Source organism: Myodes glareolus, chromosome 12, assembly GCF_982192425.1.
Source record: "Myodes glareolus chromosome 12, mMyoGla1.1, whole genome shotgun sequence".
NCBI lineage: Eukaryota > Metazoa > Chordata > Mammalia > Rodentia > Cricetidae > Myodes > Myodes glareolus.
This window is the reverse complement of record NC_142037.1, coordinates 2,735,800-2,756,482: the sequence shown is the minus strand read 5'-3', so window position 1 is coordinate 2,756,482 and position 20,683 is coordinate 2,735,800. Positions and strand designations below refer to the sequence as shown.

At 51.2% G+C, this 20,683-nt stretch overlaps 3 protein-coding genes across 16 annotated transcripts; 1 reads left to right on the top strand and 2 right to left on the bottom strand.

Moving 5' to 3' along the window:
• Nucleotides 1-680: 680 nt before the first annotated feature.
• Ndrg2 (NDRG family member 2) lies at nucleotides 681-9,249 on the bottom strand. Of its 12 annotated transcripts, none has more exons than XM_048435631.3 (17): nucleotides 9,096-9,165; nucleotides 7,786-7,855; nucleotides 6,826-6,906; nucleotides 6,468-6,509; nucleotides 6,061-6,166; nucleotides 5,735-5,855; nucleotides 5,503-5,565; nucleotides 4,319-4,379; nucleotides 4,138-4,224; nucleotides 3,917-3,973; nucleotides 3,677-3,780; nucleotides 3,016-3,060; nucleotides 2,688-2,739; nucleotides 2,256-2,303; nucleotides 2,015-2,050; nucleotides 1,831-1,882; nucleotides 681-1,682 (listed from the first exon to the last, which is right to left on the bottom strand). In XM_048435631.3, the coding sequence occupies exons 3-17, from the start codon at nucleotides 6,898-6,900 to the stop codon at nucleotides 1,516-1,518; spliced, it is 1,116 nt and encodes a 371-aa protein (XP_048291588.1). In that variant the 5' UTR covers nucleotides 6,901-6,906; nucleotides 7,786-7,855; nucleotides 9,096-9,165; the 3' UTR covers nucleotides 681-1,515. The 12 variants fall into 12 exon arrangements, with proteins under 12 accessions (XP_048291588.1, XP_048291585.1, XP_048291587.1 ...); XM_048435628.2 differs by lacking the exon at nucleotides 9,096-9,165 and adding an exon at nucleotides 8,497-8,566; XM_048435630.3 differs by lacking the exon at nucleotides 7,786-7,855 and having other exon boundaries at nucleotides 9,096-9,249.
• Nucleotides 7,855-15,498, top strand: Tppp2 (tubulin polymerization promoting protein family member 2). Of its 3 annotated transcripts, none has more exons than XM_048435640.2 (5): nucleotides 7,855-8,011; nucleotides 13,219-13,395; nucleotides 13,491-13,707; nucleotides 14,114-14,267; nucleotides 15,225-15,498. In XM_048435640.2, exons 3-5 carry the CDS (start codon nucleotides 13,535-13,537, stop codon nucleotides 15,408-15,410), a joined length of 513 nt encoding a protein of 170 aa, XP_048291597.1. In that variant the 5' UTR covers nucleotides 7,855-8,011; nucleotides 13,219-13,395; nucleotides 13,491-13,534; the 3' UTR covers nucleotides 15,411-15,498. The 3 variants fall into 3 exon arrangements, with proteins under 3 accessions (XP_048291597.1, XP_048291596.1, XP_085554569.1); XM_048435639.2 differs by having other exon boundaries at nucleotides 13,216-13,395; XM_085698443.2 differs by lacking the exon at nucleotides 7,855-8,011 and having other exon boundaries at nucleotides 10,449-13,395.
• Nucleotides 15,499-16,195: 697 nt separating this feature from the next.
• Rnase13 (ribonuclease A family member 13 (inactive)) lies at nucleotides 16,196-20,455 on the bottom strand. Its single transcript, XM_085698444.2, has one exon. The coding sequence runs from the start codon at nucleotides 17,441-17,443 to the stop codon at nucleotides 16,982-16,984; it is 462 nt and encodes a 153-aa protein (XP_085554570.1). The 5' UTR covers nucleotides 17,444-20,455; the 3' UTR covers nucleotides 16,196-16,981.
• Between the last annotated feature and the right edge of the window lie 228 nt (nucleotides 20,456-20,683).

Below are 20,683 nucleotides of genomic sequence, written 5' to 3'. Positions count from 1 at the left end.
TGAGAAGGGGCTAGTTCCATTGCTTGGTTCTAAACCCTCAGAAAGAAAATTCTCCCAACAGTCGGTCCCAATTGACACCGGTGCCCACTGATTGGCTAGCCTGGCCAGGTAGTTTAACTCCCAGATCCCCTGGATTCCACCAGTGAATAAAATCTTCAAAGGGACTTCCGTTTTGCTGTGACCTTCTTGAGACTCCCAGATGCCTAGTGCCCTTGGAGGCTAAAAGAGGGTGCTGTATCCCCTGAGACTGTAAGCATGCTAGTGGTGAGCTGCCATATGGGTGCTGGGAATTGAACCCAAGTCCCCCCGAAGAGTAGCTAGTGCTCCTAACCACTGAGCCATCTTACCAGCCCTTCAGTCAGCTTGCTTAAAGAACACGATATTGATGACATCTCTGAAGTCCTTGTCTTCCTCAAGACCATAAGCCTTCCTTATAAGTCCTTCCTTAAGGACCCACAAATGATAAGCAAGTCCTCTGAAATCTACCAGTTCTCTTTCCCAAGCACACACACTGTTAACAGAAATAGCAATACCGTTTTCCTCAGATCCCATGCTCACAGTCTGGGAAGTGTCTGGACTGCACAAGCCACCTCCCAGATTATAGCACTTGGAGGGGAGCAAGAAGGGGGCAGGGAAGGGGCGGGATGCAGGCACATTCAGACCAGGGTTAATAACGGTGCTCACTTTCCTCTATAGTTTATTGTCACCACAGAAGTTGGGGGAGACAGGAGGTCACGCTCTACACATAACAGTATAGTCGGAGCCGCGGCAGCCCTTCCCACCCTGATGCCAAGCCCCAAGCAGTCTGACCTGAGCTCTCTCCCCTAGGTGTGCACTGATAGCTACCGAAGTTAGTGCAGACAACTGGCCAGGCCCCACTCTGCTGCCCCAGCTCCAATCCTTCCTCCACTATTCTTCACGCCCACCATTTCCCATTCTAACTTCCTTTTTACGTGCTGGATATTTCTGTCACATTTTAAGAACCACTGACACACCAGCAAGCCTCCCCCAAAAGCCCATTGCCTTCAAAGGCCTGAAGAGTCAAGGCAAAGCCACTGCTAGCTTTGGGGAATGGAGCTCCCATCTCCCACCCTTCACACACACACACACACACACACACACACACACACACACACACACCAACTCTCTACCCTTGCAAACACGGGATACAGAGAGGGAGTAATGGGGGCCCCACGGCAGCTATAACAGCTTCTGGTTCCTCACCTACAAACACCTGGGTCAGGGAGAGAAGACACGAGGCTTCTCAACACCAACATGGGAGAGGGGATAATTTAGGGGCCTGGATCTCTAAGAGATATTAGGATGTCTCTCCTAGGAGCTGGAGGAAATCACAGGTTAAAGGTCAAGGTTAGGGTAGCAATTAAAGATCAAAGTCATCTCCCTGCACGATCTGCCCATCTTCCTGCTTACTCTGGCCCAACGCCCCAGTACGCCTCCCAGGTTAGAGCTGTGGGGGGTGAGGGCTGGGTTCCACACCAGGGCCATGAGGGTCATTCAACAGGAGACTTCCATGGTGTGCCCTGGGGGTGCAGACGGCAGAGCCCCAGACTCGCTACTCTGCGACAGGGTACGGGAACGGGACCGGCTGCCATCAATGGAGGCCGCACTGGTTAGTGAAGCTGTACGAGACCGAGATAGGCGAGTCATGCAGGATGAGGCCACTGTGGAAACAGAATGATGAGCCAGCCATTAGCGAGAGAGTCAGTGAGCTTGAATGAGAGACGGGGAGTTCGAGAGTCATCTTCAAACAGGCCCACCCTCATGACCTCCCTTTCCCTTCTTCACAGTAGCCTCTGTCCCAGTACTCACTGTAGCCCATGCCTTGCAGGAAGTACTTGAAAGCCTCAGTCAGCTTGCCAGGCTGTGGGCATATTACAAGGGAAGGTGACAGTCAGAGAGACAGACAGACACCACGAAAGCCCAGAGACAAAGAGCACAGATCAATGACACCGATAAATCCCACTTCCCCATGCGTGGTTGGCAGGACACTCACCTGCGTCAGTTGCGGCTGGCCTCCAGAGTCGGCCATCTGCTCAGGAAAGGACACAGGGATGCATGAGATGACCCAGGCAGAGGGAAAGGGGCCCTGTCCTACCAGGTCCCTTGACTAGTCCCTTGTTCTGCTCTCCGCTGACCCATAATGAACCCACAAGGCTTAGACGCTGGAATTTAGGGTATGTGTGGTCCCGGACAGGGGCCAGGCAGCGAGCGAGGCTTGGAGGAGGACCACTGACCTTGAGGAAGGAGGTCTGTGTGGGGTCCAGTTTTGAGTTACATTCCACCTGGAAGAAGTAAGAGGCGGAAGGAATGAGCTGCCCTCCCCACATCCCTTCTCCTCCAAGGGACCCTGTTCTTTTCCATTTCTTTGTCAGCCCCCTATGCAATATTTTTTTTTCTTTTGATTTTTCAAGACAGGGTTTCAGTGTGTAGCTCTGGCTGTCCTGGAACTCACTTTGTAGACCAGGCTGGCCTCAAACTCACAGAGACCCGCCTGCTTCTGCCTCCCAAGTGCTGGGATTAAAGGCATACACCACCACCACCCAGCTCCAATTCTGTCTTAACAAAAATAAAAATTCCTAAAGTTGCTCCTCCAGTCCCAGAGTCCCTTGGCAAGATCCACTTCTGACCCCCAACATTCCCTCACTACCCTGAGAGTCGCTACTGACCACAGCATCTTCATGGGGCGCTTGGTCTCCAACCACCAGCATCACAGGGCACCTAGAGGCACAGGGTCAGGGGGACGGCAATGAGCCCTGTACTTCCTCACACACCACTTCCCACAAGAGCAGTTAGAGAAGCATCTGACTCTAAGGAAGAACCAGCCACCTTTCTCCTGCTGACTCAGCAAGAGGACCAAAAGGGGCAGGCCCAGAGGGAGGCAACCTGCTACACAGAATGGAGTTAGAGGCAGGTAAGTTCTCTACAAAGGTTAAGGGTGCTGGTACCAAGGGACAGTTCTGGAACAGGGCAAAGCGGTGTCTACCAAAGTCTTACTTGAGGGTCATCTCACCACCTCGCTCAAAGTTCAGGTCTCGGCGGCTGGAGAGGGTTCAAAGAGAAGTTGTTTTTGACAGGCAATGTTGTCTATCTAGATAAGCTACCTCCTCCACAGGAAGCTTTTTTATAGTCAACTGTTAGTTGATGAAAAGTAAATACCAGGGGCTGGGGCTGCAGCTTGCTAGTAGAGTACTTGCTTAGCATCTACGAGGGGAGCCCACAGAAGATGGCAGGGACATGCCAAAAGCACCCCACCCCACCAATAATCATTTATGCCCTAGATCTCTGGTCAGAGACACCTAAGGGTGAGGAAGGGCACAAGAATGAGAGATGGCTGGAGAGATGGCTCGGTGGCTAAGAGCACTGGGACCCAGATTCTATTCCCAGCATGCACATGGCAGCTCACACATGTCTGTAACTCAGTTCGAGGGAATCTGACACCCTCATGCTAATGCACATAAAATAAAGTATAGAATAGTAGAGAACAGAATGAGAGCTCCCCTTACTCCTGTCCTGAAGCTGTACACGCTGCACACGCACACGGACCCTGCCTGCCCTGCACGCTGCACACGCACACGGACCCTGCCTGCTCTGCACGCTGCACATGGAACCCTCTCTCCACTTCCATCTCCTCTCTGTGTGCACACAGCTCACTCACTTGTTGTAACTGTTCCAATACAGTTCGATGTTCTCCAGGTTAGGTGCATGAGTGATGATATTTCTATACTTTTGTATCAGTTCAGAATTTCCGGAAAGCTCTTCCTGAAGCACAGAAGAGATAAAACAGGGTTAGAAAAGGATGTCGACAATGACTAAATTAATCCCACACCCCAGATCCTATCCCAGCTAAGGAAGTCACCCCAAAACATTCAAGTCCCTGCCTTCCACGGCCATTTACCTGGCTGAAAAGATGCCCAAGGATCATCTCCGCAATGGAAGAGGTAAGGCCGGTCAGCTGCAAGGGCAGGCAAACAAGTTCAAGATGTTGTGGGGAAAGAGACCAGCAAAGCAACTCAGCTTCATTTCTGTGCCCCTCATATCCTCCCTGAAAGTCTGAACCTGTTTGGTTACACTGGTAGTGTCCCCACCCTAGATGCCAGACCGCAAGCCTCTCCAAACCTTGTGGGCTGCCCAATCCATCCAGCCCTTGGCATTGGGATCAATGTTGATGAGAACGAGACCTTCAACTGTGTCCGGGTGGGTCAACTGAGGGAAGACAGAAAAATCAGGAGCAGCCAGGAATGTGCTCCATTCCTACAGTAGTCTGTCTACTGTGGGGTGCCTCCACTCCCGGTCTTACAGCATATCGTGACAGGATGTAGGCTCCAGCTCCAACACCAACTCCAATTATCGTAGAGAAACTGTGAAAGAGAAACATACGTGTCATAGGCTCTGGCAGCCCAAACTTGCCACAGCCCGGTCTCTTCAAACTCCTCACCATTCCTCCCGAGGTCACAACCACAAAAAAGGACAACAAAGGCCTTTCCTTTTGGGCCCCAAGAACTCCTGTGCTTAGTGTAGTTCCCTGAAGTCTATACGCAGCTTCCTCTCGGAGAACTAGTGTCTTGAAAAGAAACACACATCTCTTCCTACACACACAGCTCATTCATTCTCAGTTCATTCTCAACAAGTTCAAACTTGTTCTGAGCCCTGGTTTCACAGAGGAACAAGAACTAAAAACCTTAAAGCAAAATATTGAACAGGTGTGATATCAGTGAACAGAAAGAATGAAGAAAACGGGCAAGGAAGTAACCCAGAGTTACTGAGAGCCAGGGTGTCCAGGAAATGCTAAGCCAAGAAGGAGCCCAGGAATCGGGCCAGCAAGATGGCTCAGCAGTCAAGAGCACTTGCTACTCTTGCGCAGGGCCCAAACTGGATTTCAGCACCTACATAATGGCTCACAAGAATCTATAACTCAAGTTCCAGGAATTTCAACGCCCTTTTTTGGTCCCTGTGAGCACCAGTCATGTGGGTGCTCATACATACATGTAGGCAAACACTTATACACATAAAATGAAAATAAATAAATCTGAGAGAGAGCGAACACCCTTCCTCTTCAGCATTTTCCTCTGCAGGCTGGAGGGCCCTTATGAGGCTGTTCTTCCAATCCCACTAACATCTGACTCTCAGTGTACCAAATGTGACTAAGGATAGCAGGAATGGGGACCAAGACGGGTCTATCTAGTTCCTCGGGGATGAGCTCATCTGAACCTCTCCTTACCTAACTCCCAGATCAGAGAAGCTGCCTCCAAGCCTAGACAGGGCACAGTACAAACCCTTTCACTCCGGAGTGAGACTGCTCTGACAGTTCCAGTCAATATTCCAAGCTCCCTGCCCTTCCCCCCTAACAACCAAGGTGAAAAACACAGAAGAAGAAGAATATATTGAGACCAAAGTCAGCTCAGGAACCATGGTAGCCACATTCTAAGGGCTTCCTTCCACTGAAAAGAACACTGGTTGGAAGGACTCGAAGGGGGCTCTCACTTTAAGTACTGCAGGATGCAAGGAATCATGTCTGCAAGCTGGTCCAGAGACGGGTACTGGTACCTAGAAAGGAAAGAAATGCTGACGTTACCAGTCTGCCCCATATGCCTCCCTATTCTCTGCCAGAGCTCGCTCTGTCTCCTTCACTTCCGTCCTCTCTAGTGCAGTGCCCTCCTGTCCACCAGCACCCCATGCACCTGCTCATGCAAAGGGGTAAGGAACGAAGTCTTACCCCAAAGGGAACACGGGAGCCCCTTCTTCCATTCCAGGGGCATCCACATGAACCCGCACGAAGTTCTGGATGATTTCTTGCATGTCCCCGAACTGAAACAGTGGCTGGAAGCAAGATTTATCTAGAAAGAACCCACATTCCCCGCGACAACAAAATCAGAAGGAAAATGTCTCCTCATGCCACATTCCCTCCTCTTGCTTTGACGCCAGCTACACGGGAGGAGAAATCCTCTTTGGCGCATCATCCTGAGGACCACCCCCAGGCACGCTGGGGTTTTCCCTCCCCTGCCTCTTTCCAGCAAGAAGGAGAAGAAACGAATGTCTTACAGTTGAGTCCTACGTCATGGTAGGTGAAGATTGCTGGGCGTTTGGGTTTGGGGGTGCCATACACGGTAAAGGTGACAGAGCCATAAGGCGTCTCCACAGAGTGAGTCTGTAAGAAGAAAGGTCACCATCAGGGAGAACACACACTGAAGGTTTTCAAAAGGGGGAAAGGCCAAAAGAAGGCATGATTGATTGGTTAAAAACAGGATCAATGGGTTTGTAGGAAAAGGTTGACAGCAGAATTGGGTTGGAGGGCAGGAAATAATGACAGCCTGGAGATGAGAGAGAAGGGAAGAGAAGAGGTAGGTGGGGAATGGGGAAAAAGTGCAAAGAGCCAGACTGGGACCCTCGCAATATCGGAAAGAGAGAGAAGAGCACATCCTCCCACCCTGGCACTGTCCCACAGTTACCTGTCCCTGGTCCAGGAGGATTCGGGCAGCTAACTCGGCCTCCTGGAGAGACACACAGACAGAGACACACAACCACAAAGAGTGACAAATGGAGAGAGACACAAAGAGGTAGGTACAGAGGGACCAACAGAGACCAAACACAGGAAGGTTGACAAGAACAAGACAGGAGAGGATTGAGGTTAGTGACGAGACAAGGTCTGGGTTCCCTTTTGCAGCGTCTAGGACAAGAGATGGGAAGAGAAGGGTAAAGGGGGGATGTGCATTAGAATGAGAGTCATGGAGCCGGGGAAGCCGGGAGGCAAGGAGGATTTGTCAGAGTATGGGACTGTGACAGGGAAGCCAAAAAGTCACCATTAACCTTGGCAGTTTCAGGCGTTTGTCCAGGCAACAGTGGCTTCTCCTCAGTGATCTGCACCTCCTGAAGTTCTGCCATGGTGGCCTGGTGGGATAAGAAAACAATAAACCAGCCAGGCAGTGATGGTGCATGTCTTTAATCCCACCACTCGGGAGGCAGAGGTAGGTGAATCTCTGTGTGTTCAAGACTAGCCTTGTTTACAGAGTGAATTTCAGGGCTATGCAGGGAAACCCTGTCTCAGGAAGAAAAAAGGAAAAAGAAAGAAAGAAAAGGATAAACCTGGAGGCTGCTCGACCTCACTCCTCTATCCTCCCAGCCCAGGTCTGCCAGTCCCATTGCTGCCCCTTCCCATCTAACACTCACACCTCCCTCTTGAATATTCCACAACACCTTCTCCTATCCTGCAGGGAAACACCAGGGTGGGGAAGCAATGTGGTTCCCGTTTCTTAAGCTATATTTAGGGGCCACCCACACTCTGTGCTGTAGCTCACTGACTGGACACACTCTAAGTGTACCAAGGGATAGGATAGTGAAAGTTCACAATTGACTATGACCTTCAACTATAGCTCCAATGCCAGCATCTTGAGGGGCTAAAAATGACTAAGGCAATGGCCGACTGGATGTGGTCAACTAAGGACACAGATATCCAATCCAACCAATGCCACTTTCCCTGGCGGCTCAAAACTCTTCCCTTCCAAGTACAAGTAAATGAGCGAACATCAACCCTGGAAGGTCTGGAGAGCACCTATATAGACTTGCAAAGAAAGAAGCCTGGAGCTTGGGATGGGTGGGGTCCATTTACTGAGTTCCTATTGGTTGGGTGCGGTGAGGCTAGAGGTCAGGGTTCTTAGTCTGACTCTGGGGTCTGAGAAAACACACGAAGGTGAATGACATGGGAGACAGACTTCGGTCTTTTAGGGACATACCGCCACAGCCAAGACCCAGAATCCCAGGGTCACTAACCCTTTCTAATCTCCACTGAGTCCAGAGAACACGTCCTCTCTATGTGCCAATCAATACCAGCTGGAGGGGCCTGCGGGGCAACACAAGCAGGGTACGGAGAGAAGGGAGCGATGACATGGCGACAGAGCATGACTGTGTCAGAACCTTTGGGTCCTACCCTACAGCCACTACCATGTGACCTTGTCCGGTCGCTTACTACTCAGTTTGGACAGCTCTCAGATGATATGTAAGTAGTTCGGAATGACGTTTTCCTCCACCATTTAAAAACAAACAAGTCATGCCTTCATCTCTCTCCTCCACCCAATCTAACTGGAGGTCTAGTGGAGAAGGCCAAGGGGGGAATAGGGCGGTTCCGTAACCTCTCGACTTCCCCGACTGCATGTGCCAGCCGAGAAAGGATGGGTAGGACCTGTGGTTGGCCGCTCCCAGAACCCGAAACCTGGCCCTATGAGTTCCTGGCGACTGGTTCTCGTCCGGACCAACACTCTCGCACGGTCGACACGTAGCACCCAGGGACCTGGATACCATCTCAAGAGCGCCCCAAACACGTCCTGCACTTTGTAAAGCCTCCGCCTTTGTGCGCAGCAGCGGAGAGTCTCTCTAGGCCGGTCCCTTCCCCGGAGCGCAGCCCCGGGCACCAGGACCACAATGCCCACCCTCCCGGCCGGCGCCTTCCCAGCCCAGCGGCGGCTCGCTTGCCCCTCCCCCTACCTGCACCAGCCGCCGCGGTCGCTGCCACCTTCACTTGCCTTTGACTTAGGTCCGCCCTAGCTTCGGCTCCTCACAGACCCGCCCCGGGTCCGCCCCTGGGCCATCTCCCTACAGATCCGCCCCGACCCCCATAAACACGCCCCGGTACCTCTCCCCGGCCGCTCAGGGAGGGGCGAGAGGGAAAAGCTAGGGAGCACACTGTGGGGGATGCTCGTAGGGTCTCCTCCCGGTGCTCCCCACAACCTCGAGCCGCGTGAAGTGGGTGTGCGCAGGGACCCCTTAAGCCTCCAAATGACCCCACGCCCACCTCAGCGGCGCCCCCTACTGTGACCTGGCTCTGCCAGGCTTACTTTTGGCTCTCTCCCAGACCCCCAGATTGAGTGGCGGCGACAATAGAGGGTGAGGCCAACCCAAAGTGCCCAAGTCCCACGAATTCAGCTCCGCCCGCCCGGAAGCAGAGAGCTAGGTCAAGGAAGGGGGAGGTGGGCGAGGGCCACCGCTCAGACCCGGTCCCCGGGCAGGTAGCGACAGTGGTGCCAGTGTGTCTGGGGACAGGGCGTCGAGGGCGCATGAATTCCGAGCGCATGGGGTGCTGGTACCTCCTCAGCCGAGTCCCGTCGCCTGCTCTCTGGCCGCTGTGTGAGAAATTGGACAACAAGCAAGGGGGGTGGAAATGCTGGGGGCCGCTATAAATAGAGGGTGAACGAAGGAGGGGAAATATGGTGGCCAACGGCGACTCCCGGGTCAAGGCCCCAACGCGGGGGGTGAAGTGGGCGTAGGGGAGGGGCTGGGGACCCCCAAGGGCTCTGACTCCTGTGTAAACAGGCGCGGAGGCGGAGCCAACCCTGCATGGGTGGAGTAAGGGTTTGGGGAGGACTCGGTGTCCTGGGCTGAGACCCAAGAGACCCTGTGGCTGAGGCGCTAACCCCTCCCAGTCCAACCCCGAAAAAGAGGGCGAGATCTGCTCAGAAAGGCTGAGTGGCAGTGCCCCGTTGCAGATGTCTCCTGAGCTACTGGCTCCTGGGCCGACCCTCATGCCTAGGTGGGGTTATCATCCTATCCAAGGCTTTCATAAGATTCACATCTGAAACACACCCTCCTTGTGCTCTTCAAAGGAAGGCTTGCTAGAGTGGAATGGTTGATGTGGCTGTGGGGATTGAAAGTTGTGCTGGTCAGCTAGATTGAGTTTCCCCACATGTCCTCATTCTCGCACCCCTGCTCCCAGGATCAACCCTACCCCATCCCCCTTCAGCCCAGTTCCAGACTTGCCATTTCGGGGGCTGGGCGCCAGGCCAGTTGAAAACAATGTTCAATGGAACTGGAGCTGCCAATGGCAACAGCAGCGCAGACTGCTCTCCCCAAGACCCCCAAATTGCCCTCCCCCTGCCTGGGAATTACCCTCACCACCCACAACCCCCCTCCCCAAGAAGCATCAATGCCTCTTTCATCCCCACTTGGCAGGTCTGTTGGAAAGGAGAGGCCAAGAGGGAGGAGGAGACCTGGATAGGCTCAAACGGAGCCTTCAAAAAAAAAAAACACCCTAGACCTAAAGAGTTTCCTATATTCCCCGAATGGCACCTCGAGTTTTCATCTGCTCTTTTCTCCTGCCCCCTTCATAAGAATTGCCCTAGAAACTGGCACAGAAACCCAGTACTCTAGCCTTCTGCCTAGCCCCTGCATGCAGGTTTCACGTTCTCCTGGAGAAGAGAATGTGTTAATTAAGATCGCAGCTACAGATGGGTAAGATAAGAAAGGACTCGACAGCCTGTGTGACGAACCTGGACTCAGCCCTTCAGCCTGAGGACTTCTTTCACGTGTCTAAAGTAGCTGTACTGGAGAGGGGGAGGGATAGACTGGAAGGTTCCAGCATCTAAATTCGTCTCTGGGTCAGAATGACTCAGGGGGAACCTGATAAGGGGCAGACACAGGGGCTTGGGGAGGGCGGAAGGTGGGAAATTTCCACTGAGATTCGCTGTTTGCTAGACCTAGACTCTAGGAAGCTCCTGATAACACAAAGAAGGCTGGTTCTGTTCTGTCCCCCGAGTTCTTTATTGTCAGGGCAGGTAAGACAGACCTGAGTACAAGGGTCCCACATGGATAGTATCTAACCTCCTTTCTCTGGGCCAAAAGCAGCTTCAAACTATTCCTTCAGCTACCTGACAGCTTCCAGCACTTGTAGCAGGCAAACCACTAGAGAGATGACATTCAGAAAAGTGGTGTGTTTCGGTCAGCTTGTGATCCAGTGATTGAAGAAACACATACATACAGAAAAAGCTAGGGGAACTAGTCCATAAGATCAGTGTATAGAGAACAAGTCTCACAGCAGCCCCTACTGTGTCTCCATTTCCGCAGGATGATTTTAGCTGTGATGACGAAAGAGCAAATTAGAAATTAAGAAATACTTAAAATAATTTTTTGCAGTCATATATGCATTTGCAAAGCATATTATTTAGTGTTCACTCTTAATCTTTCAGGGCCTCTAGCCGTACTTCTGTATCCCAGGAGGCTGGAGCCCACGGGCTAAAAGCCATGTTTCTATAACTCAGAAGAATGGGGTTTTGTTGCTAGGGTGGGACCATCCACATGAGAAGTGGGATATTTGAGTGGGAGAAAAGGACGTTTTATTCAGGCAGAGAGCAGAAGAGAAAGTATAGGCAGAAATGCAAGAGCGACCCTGAAGAATTTCAGAGCAGGCAGTACGTGTGATCCCAGCGCTCCATTACTGTCCTTAACCATACAGATGTGGAAACTGAAGCCCAGAAATGTTAATGACCTGCCCATGGCCACCAACTGGAACACACTTAGGACTTGAACCAGACTCATTCCCCTCCAGGGGCTATCTCTTTCCAACAGGTAGCCTCTTGAGTGTCCAACTATTATGCCACAAGGGCCCCCGACTAAAAGCAGTGCTAGTGACAGGCAGAAGACACTTGGTGAGTTAGGCTGGGGCCAAGTTGTGTCCTTGAATGCTAAGCAAAAAGATTTGGCAGTAAGAACCATAGATTATGCGTTTTCGAAAAGATGTTTTATTTTCATTTCTGTGTCTGAGTGTGAGTGTATATGTGGGGACGCAATGGCCATGTTGGCATCAGGTCCCACTGGAGCTGGAATCACAGGCATCCTTAGCTGCCTGGTATGGGTGCTAGGAATTAAACTCAGGTCCTCTGCAAGAGCATTGTATGTTCTTAACCACTGAGCCATCTCTCCAGTCCTGAGTCTTGAGTCATAGCATAGTCATTCTGTGAGACAGGGTATCAGGTATTCTCACACTAGCCACGTGTCTAAGACTGGCCTTGAACTCATCCTCCTGACTTAGCCTCCAGAGTTCTATGATTACAGACGGCTCATAATCTGCTCTTGAACAGGAATAGCGGATAGAATATCCTGTTTGGAAAACATTATACTAATGGGAAAAGGGTACTAGAGCTAGTTTGGGAAGTAGAAAAGAGCAAAGCATTGAATTTGGAAAAGGGGTCATTCAAAAGTCTCAGAGAAGAGGCCCACATAATTCTCAGGATGTGAAGTAAAAAAGACTTGGATCTGGAGAGATAGCTTAGTGGTCAAAAGGCCTAACTGCTCTTCCAAAGGACCTAGGAGTCCTGGGGGGTTGATCCCCAGCACCTACATGGCAGCTCTTGACTGTCTGTAACCTTAGTTACAGGGGATCTGATGCCTTCCTGATACCCTCTTCTGGCTTCCATGGGCATGACCCACACATGGTACAGAGACATACATGTTGGCAGTACAACCATACACATAAAATGAATTTGAAAAAGACTTGAATAAGGATGCAAGACTAGCAAAGGAAAGAAATGAATTTATTATTTATTTATTTGTTTGCTTGTTTATTTATAGGCCAGACTGGCTTTGAACTCAGAGATTAGTCTACCTCTACTTCCTAAGTCTGGGATTAAAGACGTGTGTCACCACCACCCACCCCGCTCCCCAATAGCAATGAATTTATAAGATTACAAACTGTTTATAGGAATTATAGGAAATAATAGGGATTTTTAGGAAGATAGGGCCTGATTATCTAAGACAAGAAAGTGACCAATCTCTATAGTGGGATCCCTGAATCTCATCTCTTATAGAACGTTTGTCCAGAAAGAAACCATTAAGGCACATTTGGAATTGCCCAGAAGCTCATCTAGGGGTCTGGAGAGCTCGACCACATTCCTCACTGCTTTTGTACAGATTTCTACTTCAGGTCCTCTGCTTGTCAACAGTAGAAGTGCTTTAAAATCCCTGCTGGGGTTGTTTTTCTGCACTCAGAGGGATTCTGCATGCTGGTCAGTTCACTTGGGAGATCAGCCAGGAGGGCAGTGTTAACTCCAGCCAGCCTGTTCGCCTCAGTCCCAGATGCTTCAGTGTTTGGGGCGCTCCGTAACGTACATGCTAAAATCTTGCCTCCCAACGTGATGGTATTGAGAAGTGGGACTTGTGGAGCTGGTGGCAAGGTTTCAGGAATTAGATCAGTACCTTTACAGGCCAAGGGGGCTCTACCACGTGAGGGCCTAGTGAGGCCTGAACCCTAAGATTAGTAAACTGGGCTGATGTGATTGGGGGCGTGTGGTCAGACTGGCAGCTCGCTCAGTTTAAGGCCATGTCCTGCCATCCGGGACTCCACAGTCCTTACACAGCCTGAGGTTCTCGTTCATTCCGATGCTGTGGCTGGACAACTGTTCTCAGGCAGGAAACTGATTCTGCTTCTGATGCCAGAAGAGAAGAAAGCAGAGGAACCAAGCCAGAACCAGACGTGATGTCATGTAACACTGTGACATCACAGTGTCCTTTTCTGCTGTTCTTGCCCGTTTCTGTCTCCCTGTTACCACGCCTTCTCCCGGTCGTCTGGCTCCCGCAATAGCTGCACACACTCACAGACACCATCCGGGCCCCCAGGTATGCGGGAGTGGGAGGGAGGGAGGGCTGCCAATGCACGCAGATGATTGCTCCTGGTGTAGCTGGAGTTCACCGTGCTCGTCCCCCACTCCCAGGCCCTTCCCCTACTGTCTGCCTCCACCACCACCTGCAGTCAGCCATGGCCTCAGAAGCAGAAAGAACATTCCAGCGGTTTGCTGTCTTTGGAGACTCATCCAGCAGCGGCACTGAGATTAACAACAAGAACTTCTCCAAACTCTGTAAAGACTGTGGCATCATGGACGGCAAGGCGGTGACCTCCACAGATGTGGACATCGTGTTCAGCAAAGTGAAGTAAGGGACTAAAGGTGGGGATGAAGTGAAAACATAGTTGGTCACGGCACGGTTCTTGTTGTCCTGTTTTGGTTTTGTTGTTGTTATTCGAGACAGGGTTTCTCTGTGTAGCCCTGGCTGTCTTGGAACTGACTCTGTAGACCAGACTAGCCTTGAACTTAGAGATCTGCCTGCCTCTGCCTCCTGAGTGCTGGGATTAAAGGCTTGCGCCACCACTGCCCAGCCAGACAGCACAGTTCTGATGATGGGAGATTTATAAGGAGTGTCTGGCAGGTACCAGGCACTGTCCTGGTCCCTGTCCTCAAGATTCATTGTCAGGATAAAGAGGCCATGCCTAAGCAAAAGGTAGACATTGGGAGGCAATGACTTCACTCCACAGTTACTGGGTTTCTATCTGACTGGCCAGGGCCAAGAATGCCAGAACCATCAACTTCCAACAGTTCCAAGAGGCGATGAAGGAGCTGGGCCAAAAGCGGTTCAAGGGGAAGAGTGTAGATGAGGCTTTGGAAGGTGTTTACAAACTCATGGAAGGCAAGGACCCCACCACCTCTGGTGTCACTGTGAGTATGGTCTCCATTATGTCTTGTCTTCCTCCCTCCCTCCCTCCTTCCCCCCTCCCACCCCGTCTGTCTGTCTTTCTATAGCAGGGCCATACTGTTAGCTTAGACTAGCCTGGAAATGGCCGTGTGACCCAGGCTAGTTTTGAACTGAGGGTCTTCATACTTCAGCCTCCTAGTGTGAGGATTCCAGGTGTGTGCTGCCACACCTCCCTTAATGGTAGCATTCTTCCTCGCCAGCCCAGAGCCCCAGTTCCCTAGACTCCATTGCTCTGGTCCCTGCTCCCATTCAAGGCCCCGAATCCCATCAGCAGTGTCGCTCAGGATGCACAGTGCAAAGCCTCTGCTGGGAGGCTGTAGACAGTTGTCGTCATTCTGGTAGTGGGGAACTGTGGCGTGGGAAGACGGACTAGCTCCGGCTCCCTGGCCCTTCCAGCTGCACCCTTAGCCACGGCATAGCTGCTTCACTAGTGGTGTTCAGATGCTCTCAGTCTCATGTCTGGTCTAGACACCTCAGCATCCTGTGACTTTGGAGGCACATTCGCATTGGGGGAACTTGGTGCCTGCTGCCCCAGTCCTGCTCCTACATATTTTAACCTCAGACCTCCCACCTCTCACCCCTCTTCTTCCTAAATTGTTTCCTCTGTACAAATAGTGCTTTTAGCTCTGCACACTGGGGACAGGGCTTGGGACTAAAGCCCTCTAGCCTGATCAGAATAACTCCTCTGGATCAGAGAAATCCGCTGTCCTTTCCGGCGGAGAACCCTCCTGTTTCAGGAGCAGATGGCTCTGTCAGAGCTCCTGCCCACAGCTGTGTCTGGGCCTCAGAAAGCAGCACCGTGCCAGAGGCAGGACACACACTCCAGCATGTGCTTGAAGGCTCTAAGACCGTGTGGGGAAGGGCTGCGCTACACAGGGAGAGGAAGAAGGCTCAGACGCCCCCTCCTTCCCTTGTTGCAGAAAGCAACAACGGTGGGTGGAGTAGACCGACTGACAGACACCAGTAAGTACACCGGAACCCACAAGGAGCGCTTTGACGAGAGTGGTAAGGGTAAGGGCATCGAGGGACGGGAAGAGACCAAAGACAACTCGGGCTATGTGAGCGGCTACAAGGGGGCTGGCACCTATGACCAAAAGAACAAGTAGAGAGGAGCCATCTTCGCCCGCTGGTTTCCTGACCCCGTGTTTCTAACACCAGGAAATCTAGGAAATAATAAACTTTGTGTGTGCAGCAGCTAGTGAGTTCTGTCTCATGAGTACAAGGATCAGATTGGTCCATAGACAGAGAAATGGGAAAGATAAGGCCCAAGGAGCCAAGGTTTTCGGCCATGGACCCTCTTCCCCACTAAACCTCATGCATACCAACCATAATATAGTAGTCTCCTTGGCAACCGCTCCTGAGAACAGGACTGTGGGATACGTTTGGAGATGAGTTCCATCAGATGCAGGAAAAAAAATATTCGCTTACTGTGTTCACACATCAGTGGCCCCCATTCCTTCCACCTCCCCAAAGGGAGTCGTGGTTTGACATACCATGTCCCAGATAGTCACCAGGAGCCTTTAATGCACCTCCCAACTTGCTCATCTGTTAGAATTCAGGTTTTGTTGGGAGATAGATAAAAACCAGAAAGGGAAGCCTAGCACTGTTACAACTCACAAATCTCTTTTCCGGTTGGGGCAAGAGAGAATCTTTCTCTTTGTTTGTTTGGTTGGTCTGGTTTTTGAGACAGGGTCTCACTATGAGACCTTAGCCGGCTTGGATGCCTGGAACTGTAGATAAGACTAACCTTGAACTCACAGAGTGAAGGGCTTCACTTGCCCTCACCTCCATGTTGTGCCAACAGAACAGTTCTGAAGGGTGACCAGAGGTGGTGACACCAAAGGCAGGGAGGGAATTAAATCACAATGGAGTTGAATGTGTTTTTTAACTTTTTATTTGGAAATTATTACAGCTTCACAAGAAGGCAACGCAGAAATGAGCTCATGAACCTTGTGCCCAATTTCCCCCAGTGGTTTTTCCACGGCTGGAAACTGGGTCTGCCTCTTCATCTGACACCTGAGTGGCACAGACCCCGGAGTCTGGGAAACGTTGGGCAGAGGGCAGGGAAAGGGGACGGAGAGGCTTTGGGAAGAATGGAAAAGATGACTTGAGAAGACTGGTGGACCAAGGTGAGAGAAGATGGGAGACAGAGGCTGGGACAAGGTAGACAACATGGCTACCAGTGCTCAAGTGTCGGAAGAGCAGAGGAGACAACACTAGGCTCCACGGTGGGAGGGGGTGGGGAAGGGTAGGCTGTACAAAGTGGATGGGAAGATCACAGAGAGAGAGGACTGGAAGATAAAGTGAGCCTAAGGGTTGTCGGGAGGCTCCTTCTGCCCAGGAGTGGCAGGAATTATAAGGGAAGTTGGGGAGACTGACACTAGAAACAGGGATAGAGAGAAATACTGGGACTGGGTGCTTGTTGCTATGGTATGAGTTGGGGCCTGGGCCTCCATCCAGAAGTTGGGATCTGGCCCAGTAGACGGACAAACTCTGCCAGCTGGACGCCGGCGGCTTCTTGGGTGGGTTTTACTGTCGCTGGGCGAGGGAGGCTCATAGTGGGGGTGATGAGAAGGTGCAAAGAGCCTGGAGGAGGGCGGGGCTCCGCCTCTGGAGTCGGGAACAGGCTTTGGGGTGGCATGCAGAGGCCTGTTGGAGGTGGGACTGTTTGGCAAGCCTAGTAGAGGCCAATGATGCCTATCGGTACAGCGTTTTGCTTGCTGGAGCACAGCAAGTACAGCCTCTGGTTGGTCAGGGTGCTGTTGTAGCTACAGCTGGTTGGCGGCTTTTTAGAGCCCCGGGTGCAGACGGTGATGGGGAAGGAGTTCTGAGTGAGCGTGCAGTACTCATTGTAGTTCTCGCAGAAGTTCTCGCTGTTTCTGCAGAACTTTTGGATGCCTTCCCAGGGGGCATGGACCACGTAGTGGATCTTAGGGCAATACCAGTCCTGCATTCTGCCCCTCAAATAGGCCATGAGCCCGTTACAGTACCCGTGGAAACCCTTCGGGTAGTTAATCCTGGGGTAGTCAACGTGTAAGGTGCGGAAGTTCTTGATGGCGATCTCCATCTTGATGCCTGGCACCAGAGTTGGCCGTAGGACTAGCTGGAGGCAAAGGAGCCAGATCCCGTCTCGCGCCATACCTTCTGCTGGCAGAGTTACGGTAATGAGTGGCACATTAGGCCCAAAGAGACTGTCCACCCTTCCCAGAGCCTCCAGTATTCTCCAGTTTCCCCTTTGGGCCTCCCTTGTCCTCGAAGGACTGCTCAGTAACTTACAGATCCTGTAAGACAGGCACTTGCTCAAGGACCCCCTTGCCGGGCCGTCTCCAGCAAGCCGTTCTCCCCTGTGGTGCACCACTGAGTCTGTCTGACCCAGTCCTTGGGCTGCGGTGCAAAATCAGAGGTCCTGCTTGTCCTCGAGTGAGAAATGTGTCTGAATGCTCCCCGTTTCCTGGCACTCCTTACGGTAAATACAGGAGTGAAGGGCAGGCAACCGTGCCTGTCTCTCATAGCGCTGCTGGCAGAAACTGAAGTCAGAGGAGTGGGAGGCAGGAGTGCATCCTGCCTGAGGCCTCTTCCAGCCTGGAGGTGGGATAAGGCTGAAAAGGTTTCTGGATAGAGTCTGGAAGGAGGGCCTGTCCCCTGGGTTTGAGAAGCCATGTGCTAAGGGCTAAGATGAGTAGGAGGAAAGATACATTGCTGTCTGATCTCATCTTTGGTGTCTTCAGAACACTTAGTTCCAACCGCCTGACCAGAAACTCCCAAGTCCCTGGGCCTTCTTTGATGCTTGCTCTGGCCCACTGGTCCTGCTTTCAGCAAAGTAGGAAGGAAAGAACCATCTTGTTGCTGAAGAACAAAGTGTTTACCTTTGATCAAGGCGTCTCCAACGACTCATCCCACTTACAACCCCCAGGGGCCATGGGCATGGGCACCTCCCACCAAAATGACTGAGAACAAAGAGCCTTCGCAAGAACACAGTCCTCGGCATCACCTGCCGGTGCCAACACCTGCACCTGTGGCCCGAGGCCCGTCCGTGCAGAGCCCTGCTAGGAGCCTATGTGTGCTGCTTCACGGTGACCTGTCCTGCTGAGGAAAGGGCTAACAAGTCTCTCAGCTTCTTATCAGATGTCTGAATCTTCTTCAGAGTCAAGAAGCTAGCTCCAAGGACCTGCTAGCTCTAGCCCCTGTCTCCCACAGACATTACAGCCTCTTCTCCCTGCACGTCTTCTGCACATCTGCACATTTTGGGGCTTTATTTGGTGATGGGAGTCTCACTATGTAGCCTAAGCTGGTCTTAGATTGGTTATCCTCTGTCTCAGCCCCTTGAGTGCTGGAAACACAGGCATGTATCACCCCCACCCAGCGCCCTGGGCTTACTCTCAGGAGAACCTCTTCACCTTCAGCAGTAGCATGAAGGGAGTCAGAAGGACCCAGTACTCTGGGGTTCCTTGTGGAGCTCAGGGGAAGGAGAAGTTGGTCCCAGAGAGCAACATCCTTGTGTCTCTCTGTGGTCCTTCATTTTCAGCATCCTCTGGACTTGCTCTTCCCGGCTGCACAAACTAGAGTCCAAAATTAAATCTGTTCTCCTCAAACTTAGCTCTCTTGTGTCTCTGCCTTTATTTCCCTGTTGCTATGGTAAGAAACTTTGACAAGAGCCGCTTCAGGGAGCAGGGTTTATTCCGGTTCACTTATCAAGGAGAGTCCTTCAGGGTGGGGAAGTCAAGGCAGCTGGTCACATAGAATCCAGTCAGGAAGCAGCTATAAATGAACACTGGCTGCTGATAACACCCTTCTCCATTCATACAGCCCAGGACCCCAGCCAAGAAACAGTACTGCCCACAGAGACTGGGTTTTCCCACCTCAATTAATGCAATCAAGATCGTGCCCCAAAGAAGTGCACAGAATCCCATCTCCCAGGTGACTCCAGAGTTTGTCAAGTTGATCTTATATACTTCCTCAGTCTTCAGGGATAGGCTTCCCTGTCTCCCTCGCCATCAACCGCAAGGCATGATGGTAAAATCAAGACTCAAGTCTGGCTCCATAGTTTATATGGCATATGCCATCGCCTGAGTTTACCAAGCTTCTAAGGATAGGACCTTTTACCTCATGGTGTGTTAGAACTCATTACGACGTCAGTCATGAGCTTTTGCCTAGTGCCTGGCTTGTGACTACTCAGTAATGCACACGAATCCACAAGTCATGTAGCCCTCAGGATCTTTACTTAAAACTCTCCCCCAAATCTGTCCCTCCTGAGCCTCCTTTCCCAGCGCAGTCTCTTCTTTCACATGGACGCCATGCTCCAATTCCACTGAGTCTCAACTGTCTTTCATTTGACATCTAAAAAAGAAATTACTTCTCATGGGGCTGGAGAGACGGCTCAATGGGCAAGAGGACCCAAGTCAGTTCTCAGCACTCCCACAGTGGCTCACAGCCACCACAACTCCTGTTCTGGCCTCGGGGTCTGATGCAACAGCTCTGGCCTCATCGTCAGGGATACAGGTCATATACATATATTCATCCAAGCAAAATACTTGTATACATTAAAAATAAAACCTTAAAATGTCCTGTTTTGTTTAACCCTTCACATCAGTTTCCTGTTTCTTACACTATAGAATCCAGTCAGTTTCTCATAGGACACAAGACTGTCAGGATCTTGCACTTGTGCGTGTCTGTTATTTACATCCCTGCCAGCTTCCCGTCTAGTACTGCGTCCAACACCTGTACCCATGCTGTCTCCTCTACTCAGAATGTTGCTGATCTTCCACAACGAGTTCATATGAGGACAGTCCTGGGGTCTCACTACAGAATTCTCAGCTTAGAAGACCTCCCCTGAGAATTATACACAATTCAGACAAGTAAGGGTCAAGCCCACAGAGGCACGTGGCTGTCCTTGAGGTTGCAGGATGGTACTGTTGTGAGTGACCGAGAGCAGCAGCTCCGTCCTGTGCAGAAGACGGCGTTCCCTCCCAACTGCTGTGATAGTATCTCCTATAGTATATCTACTCTCCTCCTCGATGGTCCTGAGCCTTGCAGGGAGGACGTTAGTGGATGAATCCAGGCTTCTGATGATTGATAGTCAGAGAGATAACAAATATGTATGAAAAAATAACCAAAATTCAGACAGAAATTTGATTTATTATTATTATTATTATTATTATTATGATGATGATGATGATGATGGTTTTATATAGGTTCTTTGAGTTATTGTCCCTCTATTATATATGTAGCTCTGGCTGTCCTGGAACTCATGTAAATCAAATTGGCCTGGAACTCAGAAATCCACCTACCTCTCCCTCCAAGTGCCGGAATTAAAGGCATGTGCCACTACTCCAGGCATAATTTCTTTTCTTTTTTTAAGGTTAACTTTTTGTTATTTTTT